This window comes from Sceloporus undulatus, chromosome 3 (assembly GCF_019175285.1).
Source record: "Sceloporus undulatus isolate JIND9_A2432 ecotype Alabama chromosome 3, SceUnd_v1.1, whole genome shotgun sequence".
Taxonomy (NCBI): Eukaryota; Metazoa; Chordata; class Lepidosauria; order Squamata; family Phrynosomatidae; genus Sceloporus; species Sceloporus undulatus.
This window is the reverse complement of record NC_056524.1, coordinates 272,103,523-272,120,246: the sequence shown is the minus strand read 5'-3', so window position 1 is coordinate 272,120,246 and position 16,724 is coordinate 272,103,523. Positions and strand designations below refer to the sequence as shown.

General features: G+C 44.0%; 1 protein-coding gene across 1 annotated transcript in view; it reads right to left on the bottom strand.

Annotated features, from left to right (window-relative positions):
- The window catches only part of LOC121925997 (DIS3-like exonuclease 2), a 192,568-nt gene extending 177,657 nt beyond the window's left edge, over positions 1-14,911 (bottom strand). The window contains exons 1-2 of the mRNA XM_042458552.1: positions 14,828-14,911; positions 5,135-5,871 (exon numbers count right to left, since the gene is read on the bottom strand). Of these exons, the coding sequence (XP_042314486.1) occupies positions 5,135-5,855 (721 nt within the window). The 5' untranslated portion in view covers positions 5,856-5,871; positions 14,828-14,911. The remainder of the gene's footprint in view (positions 1-5,134; positions 5,872-14,827) is intronic.
- Between the last annotated feature and the right edge of the window lie 1,813 nt (positions 14,912-16,724).

Here is a 16,724-nt window from a genome sequence, read left to right as displayed (position 1 = left end):
GTAATACTAATCCATTTAGCACTTTTTGCACAATCCCTGAGTCAAACATGCACAAATGTTTATTAGCCCAAGTGCGTGAGATCAGCTGGCCCAGCTTCCACAGCAAAGACTCCGTGCAAGCTGACACATGATTCACCCCAACAGATCAGAGGGATGCTATTTTGCAAGACCAAATTGCACTTAGCGGTTAGTAAGTGTTGGTTCCACTAACCACAAACAGAAGTATTTTCACCTGCCCTGGCTAAAACCAACCAAAACATGAAAACAGACAAGGATATTCTCTCAAACTGCCTCCTCTCAAATACTCCAATCTCAACTATCCACGTGAACAAGCAATCTATTAACAAGGGTGGATTCGTTAAAATCTCACCACAATCCAAACTGACTATGATTATCACCAAGAAAAGGAGGTGAATTTAATAACTAATTTAAATCACATTTTAATTCATAGGTATGCTTTAAAAGCATGCGTAGTAATCACTTGCTGAACATATTAAGACATATCTATTAGCTCTTAAATCTAGGCTTTCTACTGCCAAGGAATACAAATCCAAAACATCTGGTCATGCAAATACAACCTTCTGCATTGCAGAATTATCTCTGCTTAGAGATGAGACAGACTGCTGCTTGGCTGTCTCTGAATACATACAAGGATATTAAGCAAGACCACTTTCTGGAAAGCTAAGTACCCAGAACTTCCCAAAAGCTACGTCGGGCAGTTAACTGGGCAGACCACGACCCCATAACACTTTGTTGCCACATCCCACTATCTGCTACCTGAGGCAATCACCTCACTCTGCCTATTGTAGGGGTGAGCAAGGGGATCCCATTTTCACCCTTGCACCCTGAGGCAGGTCTCACTCCCTTGAAAACCTACCTAACATTAGCTTAAAATATGCCAAACAGCTTTGTTGGACTGATTCAGGGTTATTCTCACCACTTCATAGCAGGAAAAAGCAACCTGTTCCAAACCTCTCCATCCCAAATGCTCTACAATCTGCTGGTCCAACCCACACCCATGTTGATGTGCACAATTCACACCTCAACATGCCTCAGGTAAGAGCAAACAAGATGCCTAACCTATGCCAAAGTGCACCTGTGGAACTGAAAGTCCACACCGATTGAGCAAATGTGACTTAAAACCACCGCATGAGATTGCTACAGTCACTGTGAGCCCACTGGATCTATTCCCTAGGGAGGTTTTCATGCATATCAGCTTCCACTATTTACCAGACTATTCTCCCTTTCCTACCTCCATTTTGGGATGCTACCTTACTTAAAGAACATTGCTAGCCTGCACAGACTTGCAGTGGAGTACCCATTCCTGCCTCTCCCATCCCCCTGTGCACAGGTGAGGATCCAGGTATATAACTGTTGCTGAATGAACGCTGAGTTCTTATCCTCTATAATAAAGACAATCAAACCCTTTTTATGAGAGCTCATTAAACCTTCCCAGGTGTCTTTCGTAAAATGTGAAATCCCTCAAGGGGCAAAAAGCTGTGCATAAAACAAGAAAAGTTAACTCAAAATAAACAAGGGTGCCGTTACTGTCAATTTACCAACTTGCTCATGCCAGAAGTCAGTGAAGGACAAGTGGCAATTAAGGAACATACAGTATCCATATAGCAAGCAGAAAGGAGCCCTCAGAAGCAGCCAGCCTGGCTGGAAGATTCTGGATGTTGTAATTTAAATAGTTTATCCAAGCTCTGCTCAAATGAGCTGAAACAACAGCAAAGGGTGGTGGCAATGATGCTTAATGGACAGAAACCAGTGGTTGAGGAACCTTCCTATTTTCATCCTTAAAGTTCTGGAAGTAAGGTTGCCAGAATGAAAACGCTATATCGAGGAGTCCAGTACCTTTTTGTTGTTGTTAACTGTCTTTCTGTCAGCCTCAACTTATGGTGACCCCATGAATGAGACGCCTTCAAGCCCCCTTCCCATCTTCCACTGCTCTACTTCACCTATCTAGCATGTGGTCTTCCTCTCTTGCTACTGTCCTCCACATTTGTTGTTAGCTGCCCTCAAGTCAATCTTGATGCATGGCGACTGTGGATGAGACATCTCCAAGACTCCTTATCCTCCACTGTTCAGCTTAGGTCTTGTAGATTCAGGCCTGTGACCTCCCTAGTTGAACCTATCCATCTGGCATGCAGTCTTCCTCTCTTTCTATTGCCCAAACCTTTCCTAGCATTATTGTCTTTTCTAGTGAGTCATCTCTCCTCAGGACATGACCAAAATATGACAAGCTCAACTTAGGCCCAGAACAGCTAAGCCAAAGAAGCGGCTTCTGGACTCTTTGGAAGCATGGCATTCAAATGACACATACCTTCAACATGATATGACGTCATGCTCCAGTCCTGTGGACTGGAGCAAAAAGGAGCTAGTATAATCCGGCTCCTAGCAACATGGGTTAGGGCCAGTGGTCACAGCCCACTTTGGGAGTGGGTTGTGCAGTCGACGCAATCATAACCCGGTTCTGGCCGGAGTGGACTCAGGCTGCTCCTTCCTGCCCATCTTCTCTGGTCCACAGTCATCTTGATATCCAGAGAGAGTTCAGGCTTGACCTGCTTCATTGGTTTGTCTTTTTGGCCATCCATGGTATCCTTAACACTCTTTTCAAGCACCATATCTCAAAGTTGTTGATTTTCTGTATCTTTAATTGTTGTGAAAAGAGGAAAGTCCAGCAGATGTGGCTTATTAAATTGTTGCCTGACATGCAACACCTGCTGAAACTCCCATTTTTGTTGTTGTGCCTTTCCAACTAATGGTGATCCTAAGGGAAACCTACCACAAGTTTTTCTGGGCAAGATTTGTTCATAGGGGGGTTGCTTTTGCCTTCCTCTGATGCTGAAAGAATGTGACTTGCACTAGGCCACCAACTGGGTTTCCATGATTGAGCAGGGATTCAAAGCCTGGTCTCCAGAGTCGTAGTTCAATGTTCAAACACGACACCATGCTGGCTCTTTCCTTATGCTTTACCAAGCATTATTGTCCTTTCCAGGTAGATGTGTCTTTTCATGATATGTCCAAAGTACGTTATATCTCTTATGCCAATGCAGTATGTATTAGAAACAACTGTTACTTTGCATGTTACTTCCAAGCTCTGATTCTGCAACCTGAGCATACAAGGTCAGTCCAGCTATTATTATTAATTATATTATATATTATATTATATTATATTATATTATATTATATTATATTATATTATTTATATCCCGCCTTCTTCCCAGTACAGGGACTCACTATTAGGCACAATGAGGTGGCTGCCTCAGGCAGCTGATTTTTAACCATGATGAAAGGGGAGGGAATTTTTGTTTCTTTTGTCTTTATTGAAATTTAAAAAATAAATAACTTGACAATTATACAAACATCCATACATTTCATATTATAGATTTTCTCTATTTTACATCTACTAATTGGCTTTCCCATCACAGTTATAAATAGAAGATACAGTACATATGTTTTGCAGGGGAGGGAATTTTTAATTAACTAATTTTTCGTTATTGTTGTATGCCTTCAAGTCATTTCCGACTTCTGGCTGCCCTAAAATGAACTTACCATGGGTTTTTCTGGGGCTGAGAGTGTGTGAGTCACCCAAGATCACACAGTGGATTTCCAGAGCCAAGCAAAGATTCACCTCCTGCTCTCCAGATTCGCAGTCTGACACGCAAACCACTACAGTACAGTATGCTGCCTCTATCAAATCATTAAAAGAACAGAAGCCCTTTCTGGTTTTCATTGTGAAAACTACAGTGGGAAAGGAAAACTTTCCTCAAGTTCTTGTACCATGAGTACACACTCTTACACATATACATGCACACCAGACCCCATTCCAGGTTTCAATGAAAAAATGTACAGAAAAATTACTAAGAACATTAAGGTCCAAAACACACTGCAGAAAGAATCCAGTCTGAGACTGCCTTAACTGCCCTGGCTCAATGCTAGGGAATCCTGGGAACTGTAGTATTGTAAGACATTTAGCCTTCTCTGTCAGAGAGCTCTGGTGCCACAACAGACTACAATTCCCAGGATTCCCTAGCATTGAGCCAGGGCAGTTAAAGCAGTCTGAAGCTGGATTATTTCTGCAGTGTGTTTTGGACCCAAGAATACTTTGCATCTTTATAGCATGTTGGACTGGTAAGAGCATGCTATATACATCCTCTTGCTGTAACCCTTATGAGGGAGAACATAGTTCGAGAGCTGTTTCTGGTTGATTTCTAGAGATCAGCAAGGAAAAATGAGGGGTGCAATTTTAGTCTCCCAGGGTATTAACCCTTTTAAAGGGAAACAAAAATATGCAATTTTGAAAGCTAAACTTGTTAGAATTCAGCTTTCATCTACAGAATAATGAACATGTGGTCAGACTATTATTATATTCTTCCTAAAGAATAAAGACTTATTCAGAAAAACAATAACAAATATGCAGTTTGTGGTTTAAAAACAAACAAACAATAATGGTTTTTTGTGGGGGTTTTGGGCTATGTGGCCATGTTCTAGAAGATTTTCTTCCTGATGTATCGCCAGCATCAGTGGCAAAGATGCCAGCCACAGATTCTGGTGAAACATCAGGAAGAAAATCTTCTAGAACATGGCCACATAGCCCAAAAAACCAACAAAAAACTATGGATGCTGGTCATGAAAGCCTTCAACGTAACAATAATGGCTTTAATAAATATATACGTAACAAAACTAAAACCTAATCTAACTAAAAATAGTTATATATAGCAGGAAGATTGAGAGAGATAAGACTAGCAGGCAGGCTAGAAACACATACCAACTGTAAGATTAACAGTTTAGAATCTTGAGATAGAGACAGTTAGGTCTTAGAGAGGAAGCTAAATAGGAAACCCTTTCTATATAATGAAGGGAAAGAAAATGCATAAGTTTCTTCCAACAGAAACCAATTTCCATCTCAGCTTGAGACTGCATTAACTGCCCTGGCTCAGTGCTAGAGAATCCTGGGAATTGCAGTTTATTGTGGCACCAGAGCTTTCTGATAGAGAAAGCTAAATGTCTCACAAAACTACAATCCCCAGAATTCCCTAGCACTGAGCCAGGGCAGTTAAAGCTGACTCAAACTGGATTATTTTGGCAGTGTGTTTGGGACCCATATCAAAGACACTTAGCTGCTCACCGTGAGTTTGGCTGGGCAACAAGAGGCCAGCCTTCCCGGCATTCGTTGTAGGTGAATCCACACCAATCTGTCCGGCAGACGCACAGCCTTCTGCTCTGTCCAAGACGGCTGGAGAATCGCTGCCACCACCTTTGTCACCCCAGACCTCCTCTCGGTCCCTCTCTCCAGAAGTGGAGGTGCTCTGCCGAAAGACAGTTGGTCTGGTCAACATCATCCCTTGATTACCTAGTACATGCCTCACTCTGAAGAGGGCAGGTGGATCTCCAATGCGATTAGGAGAAAGGTGACCCTCTTCTTCCACCACCACATCCTCGCTGCTGCCTCCTTTACCAGCACTGGGATCTCTTTGATGGCGGAGCTGCTTCCTGGCAAAATCTTCCTCTCGGCCATCATTTGGTCGCTCAGATTGTCCCACCTCCAGATGGCCTGGCTGCATCATTCTGACCGGCGAACCGCCTGGTGCTTTCACCCCATTTTTCAACAGAGTCTCTCTCACTAGGCCTCTTTTTAACAATGGCTCAGCATCCAAACCCGAGTCATTTGGGGTGCCTTCTTCCAGCTGCAGCATCTGAGCAATGTAGTTCAAGTAGGAATGGAATCGTCCACTATGGTGCTTCTGGACCAGCCGGGCATAGGCATTTTTCTGCAGGATGGAAGGTTTGCTTGGGCCGTCTTTGGAAAGGTGGACGGGAGTGCCTCGGGGACCCCCTTGGGGTTCCATGTTCCAAGGATATTACCTGCCACCAAAGGAGGGCAAATGTAAGCTGAATGTGGGATCACAAGAGTGATTTTACGTACTTTCTTCAAACAAAACAGTGATGCAGAAGAACAATGTGAGTAAACACAAGCAAAAATGCTGAGTAAGAATTTAGAGATTTGGGCTGCATCTACACTGCAATATTAATGCAGTTTGACACCGCTTTAATGGTCACGGCTGTGGAATTCTGGGGTTTGTAGTTTTGTGAGACATTTCTCTTTCTCTGTCAGAAAGTTCTGGTGTCACAATCCACTACAATTCCCAGGATTCCCGAGCACTGAACCAAGGCAGTTAAAGTGGTCTCGATCTGGATTATTTCTACAGTGTGGCAGCATTCCTAGTCTTCAACTATCTGGCCTACCTAACTCTAACCCTCTGCTTCACTGCTCCAGATCTTTTCCCAAGACTACCATATCACAGAGCAACCTCCATTTCTAGGTCATATATGGGGCTCTCCTCCACCTCTTTTGGTCCCCTGCTACCTATTCCCTCTCAAAATCTCTTGAGTTTGCCACATCTCCTGTCCCGAGGTGATGTTCACTCTCTATAGCCATTCTGGTTTCTTTATTTCCTGCATAACAGCTACACTCATGGCTAATGTTACATGCTTCTCTGTAATTAGTTGTATGTTTATTATTTACATTTCTATCCTCCTTTTCCTATAATGAGGAATGAGCATGGCTTTACTGCCTGCCTGCCTTATCCTCACAACAGGTTTTGTGCAGGCTAAGGTCGAAAACACACTGCAGAAATAATCCAGTCTGAGACTGCTTTAACTGCCCTGGCTCAATGCTACAGGGTTCCAGGAAATGCAGTTTTGTGAGATATTTAGCCTTCTCTGTCTGAGAGCTCTGGTGCCACAATAAACTAACATTTTCAAGAGCCAGGGTAGTTAAAGTAGTCTCAAATGAGATTATTTCTGCAGTGTGTTTTGTACCTGAGAAATAAAGACTGATTGATCTAATGGGGGACTCAAACCTGCTGTAAAACATTTTGGCTGATATACACACAAGACCTCAAGCAATGTGTTGGGAGAAACCCTTAACTGGGATGCTGGAGTTGGATTTAGAACTCAGAACTGCAGGCCAGGGTTTTATCCACAGAGCTATAGGCCTTTTTCTTTTCATTTTTTTAATGGGGAAGAGGTTGTTGGTGTTGGTAGTACTTCAGTTTGTTCGGTAGTTTGATTACATCAAAGACCCACAGTGGTAAAGAGAGCAGAAGTAAACCAAAAGTGGCCTGTGTATGACCCGAGAAGCATGCACTGGATATTTTCCAGAGAACAGATATATATTTGGGCTCAAGATCCTTCTGCCAATCCTTCACAAATCATTTCACCTCACTCTGCTCCTAAGTAAATGCAGCCAAACTAAAGCAGCCACTATCGAATAGAAACCTGACCATGTCCACTCTCAGATCCTCCAAAAATAATAATAATATGCTCTTCCCCCCACCTCAGAATCATTTACAAGGTTTTCAACAGGAAGGGTGGAGATCCTCAATTTGCTACAAAAGACCACTGTGATCATTTAGTCGAGTAGCTACACCATTTGTGTACATGGCAATTGGCAGAAGACAGTTCTGTGCACAAGAATATGACAATCCAATGTAGACAGAGACGGAAGGGAAGCAAAAGCAGCAGGCAAGCAGAACCAGACCTGAATTTTAAAAGCAAGGACAGTCAAAACTGTTCTGATCTTGTTATAGTATATATGATAACATAGTATATGAGAGCCACTGTAGTGCAGAGGTTTGAAACCAAAGTTCCAATCCCCACTCAGCCATGGAAACACACTGGGTGACCTTGGGCAAGTCACACTTCTCAGCCCTAAGGAAGCCAATGATAATCATCCTATGAAGAAATCGGGCCAAGAAATCTGTATGATAGGGTCACCAAAAGTCAGTGTTGACTTGCAGACACATCATAATAACAATATATACCATATATACTGAACTATACATAGACATCATATTTAAGTTGAAGACAGGTTTGGGGGCCAAAATTATGGATTTTGATATGACCTGTGAATAAGTCAAGAATAAAACTTAGGGGCACTTAATGAAGGATGTTAAGTAAAGGAAAACAATGCCAAAGAACTCATAAAATTCCAGCAGGCATAACTATTTGTATACAGTGGTGCCTCGGGTTACGAAATTAATTCGTTCCGCGGCTAATTTCGTAACCCGAAAAACCTTCGTAACCCAAATTGCCATAGGCGCTAATGGGGAAAAAAGCCGCGGCTCTGCCGCGGCTCCATTTAAAACAGCGCCGGAGTTTTTTCGTAACCCGAAAAAACTTTCGTAACCCGAAACAATAAATCCCTATGGGATTTTTTCGTATCCCGAAAAATTCGTAACCTGGGTATTTCGTATCCCGAGGTACCACTGTACTATACTAAAGGCTGGATGGATGAGAGAGTAGAAGGGGTTCAGTGCTTCCAGGGCAATTAAACTCTTGCCTTTCACCATACATATATTATACGTACTGACACTGACCTGTGGATAAGTCAACTCAGATATTTTGGGTCAATTTTATAACATACGTTTCTAGACTTAAACATGAGTATATACAGTGGAACCTTGCCTTACGCGGGAGATCTATTCCAGACACACACCCCGGCGTAAGGCAAATTCTGCCTATGCTCAAGCCCCATTATAATGAATGGGGCTCGTGCACACAGTGGTGTGGCATGCGCGCACGGCAGCCACACACACCACAGAGATTATTACAGCGCAGCTTCTGCATAAACCAGAAGCCACATATGGCATACCCGTGTATGGAGCAGGCGCGTTGTAAAGTATTATACATGATACATTCAGCCTTCCATTTCAGTGGACCAGCCATCCATGGATGGTTCCACCTCATTGTTGTCAATGGTGGCATGTGCCTGCAGCCATGGCAATGCAGCCGCACGCATGTAGGCATCCAATGACATTAATGGGACTTGAGTCCCAAATTTGTTATCTGCAGGGGGTTCCAGAACCGAACCCCTGCTGATTTGGAGGGCTGACTGTATTTTACATGATTGAGATATATATGTACACATATAAGGTACATTATTACAGTGGACATTTCATTGAAGAAATATGGCTGCCATGCCATTGCAACACTGCATATGAACTCAAGGCAGTCCAATTTTTAATACGAAAAGGGGCACATGGCTTAGATGAAATGGCGAGGAAAGGAATTTTGAACAATGAATCACAGGCATGTAAAAGCATATGAGGGCTCAACTCCTTATTTATGCACCCCTTTTGATATTATGATTAGGCTAGCCCCAGCATTGAAATCCATTTGTCTAACTTGTTTTGGAGATCTGTAGAATGCAGGAACTTCAAAAAAGATTACAGGGCAGGCCCTTTCCAATGCCTCACCCATCTAGAATCACACAATGATCAGCTTTGCATATAGCTACATCTGTGTGGGTATCCCAGGTCCAATAGATGATAATATCAGCAAATTGTACCAAATGCCACCCTGCCCAACATACCCCTGCCCCTCCCAATGCAAATACACCTATTGGCTTACCAGCGAATGTACTACAAGTCACATAATGCCTCGGTATTGGCTATGCTGGCTAGGGATTCTGGGAGTTGTAGGCCAAAAAATCCTTGCTTGACAAGTGTGGGGGAGAATCTTTCCAACACCAGAAATTGTCCTCAAAGTGTCTGACACTATAAGCCAAAAAATAATAGACCTGGCTCATCATCACACCTGACATAATTAAGCATTCACAAATGAAAATTACACAGAAGCTGTAATGCCACTCCACCCAACATCATGCTTCATATTGTGGCAGTTCCTGGTGACCCAGAAAATGAGTGAGGTAAACACCCCGGATTGAGGTGTGTGGGTGTTAAAGAGTCCCTCCCCAACACAGTAAATAACTACATTTCTGACTAGAGGCTGTAAAATATCTCCTCAAAATGTTTTTTTTTAAACTCAGCAAGCATCATTACTCACCAAAAACTAAAACTCTATGCACAGAAGCAGAGTATTCCAGGTGACACAGAATAACAAGCCCCCACCTCCCTAGTCTGCTTCTTATTAGGATCTAGTTAGTGTCTGAGATCCGTCAGATTGATACCCTTGAAGCCTTTAAAAAGGCAGTTAAGACGGATCTTTTTTGGCAGGACTTCCCCAATTGATTCCAACAACTAATTAGACTGCCTTCTGTCTATAGCTACTCTACTATCCGCCTGTCCTTATCATTTTTAATTTTAATTTAATTGGAATTTTAATCTGAATTGGTTTTAGATTGAATAATTCGATTGTCTTTTGTTGGGAATGGATCATAGAATCATAGAATCATAGAATCATAGAGTTGGAAGAGACCGCAAGGGCCATCCAGTCCAACCCCCTGCCATGCAGGAAATCCAGATCAAAGCATCGCCGACAGATGGCCATCCAGCCTCTGTTTGAAGACCTCCAAGGAGGGAGACTCCACTACACTCCGAGGAAGTTTGTTCCACTGTCGAACAGCCCTTACTGTCAGGAAATTCCTCCTAATGTTGAGGTGGAATCTCTTTTCCTGTAGCTTGCATCCATTGCTCCGGGTCCTAGTCTCTGGAGCAGCAGAAAACAAGTTTGCTCCCTCCTCAATATGACATCCCTTCAAGTATTTAAATAGGGCTATCATATCACCTCTTAACCTTCTCTTCTCCAGGCTAAACATCCCCAGCTCCCTGAGTCGTTCCTCATAGGGCAAAGTTTCCAGACCTTTCACCATTTTAGTCGCCCTCCTTTGGACACGCTCCAGTTTCTCAATGTCCTTTTTGAATTGTGGCGCCCAGAACTGGACACAATATTCCAAGTGGGGCCTGACCAGAGCAGAATATAGTGGCACTATTACTTCCCTGGATCTAGATACGATACTTCTATTGATGCAGCCTAAAATCGCATTGGCCTTGTTAGCTGCCGCATCGCACTGTTGACTCATGTTCAGCTTGTGGTCTACTTGGACTCCTAGATCCCTTTCACATGTTGTCTCCTTAAGCCAGGTGTCTCCCATCCTATATCTGTGCATTTCATTTTTTCGCCCTAAGTGCAGTACCTTACATTTCTCCCTGTTGAAGTTCATTCTGTTAGCTCTGGCCCAGCTTTCTAGTCTATTCAGGTCATTTTGAATGTTGATCCTGTCCTCTGGAGTATTAGCTATTCCTCCTAATTTGGTGTCATCTGCAAATTTGATAAGTATTCCCCCAATTTTTTCCTCCAAGTCATTGATAAAGATGTTGAACTTTTGTACTATATAATTGTTATTTGATTATTTTTTGGAACCTACCTCAATCCGAAAGGGGGAGATGGGCTAAAAATAAATATTAGTAGTAGTAGTAGTAGTAGTAGTATCTATTACTCAAGTCAAGGTTTATTGTACTAGCCAAAGGCCATGACAAAAGCAGCTTATCAAAAAGCATAAAACAATTAAAACAAAAGGCACAGAATACAAAGGACAAAAAATGTCCCAACATTTAGTGTGCAGTTAAAATAGTTAGCTGATAAAAACAACAAGAAAAAGGGACATCTTTCCTGGATATTAGTAAACTTATATAATATCATCATAAAATCTGATTAATACTTTGCGTCTCCCTGGAAATTTATGGCAATTTTATTTAACTCTCTCTTTCTAATCTTTTTTGCGGCTGTGGCAAAAAGAGCCACTCTATGTGTTACATAATCATTGGTGTCACTCAAAAGATGCTGGCGAAACATCAGGAATAAACTCTCCTAGAACATGGCCTCATACCCTGAAAAACCCACAAAAAACTATGGATGCTGGCCGTGAAAGCCTTCGACTTCACATCAGTTCTGGTTACAGCTGGCTATGCCTGCAGGATGTGAACTGCATCCAAGGCACCCAAGCATATTGTCATGCATGGATACACCTCAGTAACAGACTGAGCAGTCAGGAAAATGGTCCTATCAATATATGGTTAATCGAAGGCGTGTTACAGACGGGCCCTTCCGGCACCCCCGGCACATGCTAGGGGTTGGCCGAGGACCTAGTGTCCACACCGGCCTCACCCCTAGCACGTGATGGGGGCGTAATAATGGCGGCGCCCTATATACACGGGCGCCGCCATTATTACGTGCCCGACGCATAGCGTCCGCACATCGCGCCCCGGATATGACGCCGCGAGTGCGCACCTCACAGCGTCACATCCGGGGCACAAGAAGCCCCATTTCAGCGCTTCTTTTTAGCTGTACCAGGAAACCTGGCCGCTGGGGCTTCTTGGCGCAGCTAATGACGGCGAAGGGAGAGCACTGCTTTTCGGCGCTCTGTAACGCACCGAAGACAGTGTTTCCCAAACTGTGCCCTTTAAGAGATTGTGGACTTCAGCTCCCAGAAGCCTCAGTCTACGATTTTAGGAGCTGAAGTCCAAAATCTCTTGAGGAGCACAGTTTGGAGACCACCGATCTAAGAGTATAAAGACAGAAACATAACAGTGTGTGTATGTGCCTTCAATTTGCCTGTCTACTTATGGCGACTCCATAAATTTCAGAAGGTTTTCTTAGGCAAGAAATCCTCAGAGGTAGTTTTGCCAGTTTCTTCCTCTGAAATATAGGCTAAAGCGGCTGGAATTCACTGATGGTCTCCCATCCAAGTACTAACCAGGGCTGACTCTGCTTAGCCTCCAAGATCAGATAGGATCTGGTCCCTTTAGGGTATTTAAACCCTCATTCTTTTATACTCTTCTAAAAGTGGGTGAATTGGTGTTTGTGTCTTCAAGTCACCTATCAATTTATCATGACCCAATAAATTTCATAGGGTTTTCTTAGGCACAGAATCCTCAGAGGTGGTTTTACCCATTTCTTCGGCTGAAACAGAGCCTACAGCACTTGATATTTGTTAGTGGTCTTCCATCAAAGTATTAATCAGGGCTGACCCTGCTTAGCTCCCAAGATCAACTGGAATGGAATCACTTCTTAACTGTCTCTTGTCCCGGCTAAACATACCCATTGAGGCTGCATCAATAGAAGTATAGTGTCTAGATCAAGGGAAATAATAGCACCTCTCTATTCTGCTTTGGTCAGGCCCCACCTGGAATATTGTGTCCATTTCTGGGCACCACAATTCAAAGGATGTTGAGAAATTGGAGAGTGTCCAAAGGAGGGCCAACAAAATGGAACGACTTAGGGAGCTGGGAATGTTTAGCCTAGAAAAGAGATGGTTAAGGGGTGATATGATAACCCTCTTTATGTATTTGAGGGGATGTCATATTGAGGATGGAACAAGCTTGTTTTCTGCTGCTCCAGAGACTGGGGCATCGAGCAATAGATGCAAGCTACAGGAAAAGATATTCTACCTAAACACTAGGAAGAACATCCAGACGGTAAGAGCTGTTTGACTTTGGAAGACATTTCCTTGAAATGTAGTGGAAGCTCCCTCTTTGGAGGTCTTTAAATGGAGGCTGGATGGCCATTTGTCAGGGATGCTTTGATTCTGAGTTCCTGCATGGCAGAATAAAGGGGTTGGACTGGGTGGCCCTTGGGGTCTCTTCCAACTCTCCAATTCTATGATTCAGGCCCCTGTTGTTGTTGCTAACTGCCCTCCAGTTGACGCTGACTCATGGCAACCCTGTGGCCTCCTTGACTGAGTCTATCCATCTGGTAAGTGGTCTTCCTTTCTTTGGACAGTACTGCCTTCCCTCCTTTCTAATGTTATCTTTTCCAATGTGTCCAAGGTACAACAGGCTCAGTTTTGTCATCTTGGCTTCTTCCAGGGAGGTTTCTGGCTTGATCTGCTCTCGGACCCATTTGTTTGTCTTCTTGTCGTCCAGGGCATCACCCTCAGCAGTCTTCTCCAGCCCTGCGTCTCAGACGCGGTTTCTTTTCATCTGCTTTGTTCACTGTCCAGTTCTCACATTCGTACATTAAGCCCTTAATAGTTCCCCAATAGAACCACCACATTGTTATCTTTATATAGCTTTTATTAAAGTGTGAATCTTTCCAAAGCTTCTGTTATTGCTGTTGCTGTTGGCATGGCCTTTGCTTCCCAGGGCTTTCTTAGGCAAGGAATCCTCAGAGGCAGTTCTGCCAGCTCCTTCCTCCAAAGTATGGCAAACATACCAAGGACATGCCAGGGTCAGCGCTTCAGTGAAACCAAAGGCCTCCTTCGTTATTCCTTTCCCTCTTCCTCGTCTATTTTCCCCTTTCCTTCAATGGGCTTCATGGCTCTCCTTCCCTAATAACCCTATCAGAGAGGTGACTTGCAGGGAGTTTCATGCCTCAACGGATATGTTTAGCCTGGAGAAAGGATGATTAAGGGGCGATATGACAGTTTAAGTATTGGGAGGCTTCGCATATTGAGAAGGGAGCGAGCTTGTTTTCTGCTGCTCCAGAGAAGAGGACCCAGCGCAATGGATTCAAAGGAGAGGAAAAGAGAGTCCAGCCAACATTCGGAGGACCTTCCTGAGAGTAAGGGCTGCTTCTTCTTCTTCCTTGGAGCCTCTTTCTTTGGAGGCTATTTTTAAAGAGAGGTCCCTAGTCTCCCCTTGGCTCTGGAGGGGGCTCCGGGGCACAAACGAAGGGCCTGGAAAGCATGAAGCCCTCTGAGGAAGGATGCTCAGCCTGGAGAAGAGACGGTTAAGAGGGGATATGATGAGGGAGGTCCCACTGAGGAGGAGGGACCCAAGGGAGGAATGGAGGCAAGCTGCAGGAAAAGGGATTCCAGCTCAGCCTCCGGAGGACCTTCCTGAGAGTAAGGGCTGCCCTTCTTCTCGGGAGGCTTAGAAGCAGAGGCTGGTGGCCCTCCGTCGAGGGGAGCTTTGGAGGGGGCTGGGCTGGAGCAGGTGGAAGGGGCTGCCTCTGGGAAGCCAGCCCTGGGGCTGCGGAGCGGGGCAAAGAAGGCCCGGGCCAGGGCTCCCCTCCCCGGGGCTTAGAGCCTGCTGGCACCGAGGAGCCCAAAGCGCTTCCCTCCGTCGCCTCCACTCACCTGAGTCCCCCGGAGCTGCCTCAGAGGGAGAGAGCACCCAGAGCCGCTTCGAAGTCCCCACTTCCGGCCTCTTTCTACTTCCGGGTCAGACAGAGGGCGTGCTACGGATCGCGGCGGGGGCCCCAAGTGTCCCGAGTGCGAAGCGTCTCTCCCTCTCTCCCTCTGAGGCAGGCCAGGGTTGCCATGGCCACAGCTGGAGAGGCTCCTCTGCAGGTGCTGCCTCTCTGGCCTCCTGGATGTTCCTCCTTCTTCTTGTTGTTGTTGTTGTTGTTGTTATACTTTATTTATGAAAGAGAATAAAAAATAAAATGGTCCTTGCAATGCCATACATTCCAGAAACTGCAATATATTATTATTGTTATTGTCATTATTATTATTACTGTAATAATAATAATACAGTAATAATAAATTTTATCTTCTGTGGATCGAGGCGGGTTACAAGAGTAAAAAATTACAATAATAAAAACAATAGTAAAATACACAGATATAGCATCAACATTATAAAATCATATTAAAATCACTCAAACACCAACCTTTGTGCCAGAGATCTTGGGGCGATCAGGGTAATCTATCTCTGGGAGGAAGGAAGGGGGGAATCCTCCATTGCTCTATCTCTTTTTGCCGCCAAAAGCAATGGAAAGTCAGCCAAGCCAAGCCAAAAACAGGCTAGATTTGTTTGGCAATGCAGCTGGGAAATAGTTACAGTATTTGCTTTGCTTTGTTTTTTTCAGGGGGGTGGAGTTTAAATTTAAATTCAAAATTGATGTTATGTTATGTTATTTTTGCAGACACACTCAGCCCATCTGGCTTTATAGTAAATTAGCAATGCAAAAAGCAATAACTAGTTGCCAGCAGGATGTGGGAATATCTCTCAAGAAGATAAGGCAGGCATTTGAGATCCTGTAGTACAGGCCTACATTAAGTCTACTGGAGGCTCAAATAGTTATTTCCCCCCATTTCAACAAGCTCCACATGATCAGACGATGGTACACACCCAGCCTCACTGACTTTGAGTATTATGAACTGGCTGCATCCTTGCTGGTCACTTTCCCCAGCTGCTGCTAAATACACAGAAATGATGGCAGTTTCTGGAGTCGCACTTATAATTCTGTCTTAAACTTGGTATAAGTGAAAAGTGCACCACTGAAATATCACAGACCCAAGGTAGCATGACAGCTTTATCTCTCCAAGCAGTTGTTGCTGCCATGCCCTCAAGTCCTTTCTGAATTATAGCAATCCTAAAGCAAATCTATCACTGGGTTTTCTCCACAAGATTTGTTCAGAAGGGGTTTGCCGTGGCCTTTCTCTCAGGCTGAGAGTGTATGACTTGACTAACTCACACAGTGGGTTTCCATACTTGAGCAAACAGTGGTCTCCAGAGTGCTGCCCCAGCACTCAAACAACTACTTCACGGTGGCTCCTCTCCAAACAGACTGCAAAGTATAAGTTGCTTGCAAGGGTAGGAAAACATCCAGCTTGTGGAATCTGCTGTGTTTTTTTAGATTAATCCATGGCATCTAATATTTGAATCACAGAATCATAGATTTGGAAGAGACCACAAGTGCCATCCAGCCCAGACCCTTGCCATGCCAAGAATGAGAGTCTAAATACCCTAAAGGCACCAGGTCCTCTTTGATCATGGAAGCAAAGAAAATCAGCGAAGCAAATATCCTTGTGATCAGCACTTTGTGGGAAGCCACCAACTGATAACAGACATAATATAGCTGTAGGCTATATTTCAGAGGAAGGGACTAGCCAAACCACCTCTGAGTATTCTTTGCAAAAGGAAGTCCTGCAAAATTCATGGGAACATCATAAATCATCAGGTGACTTGATGGCACATACACACATAGGTAGAAAATGGTGCAGCTCCAGAAACAAAGTCAAAAACCAATAC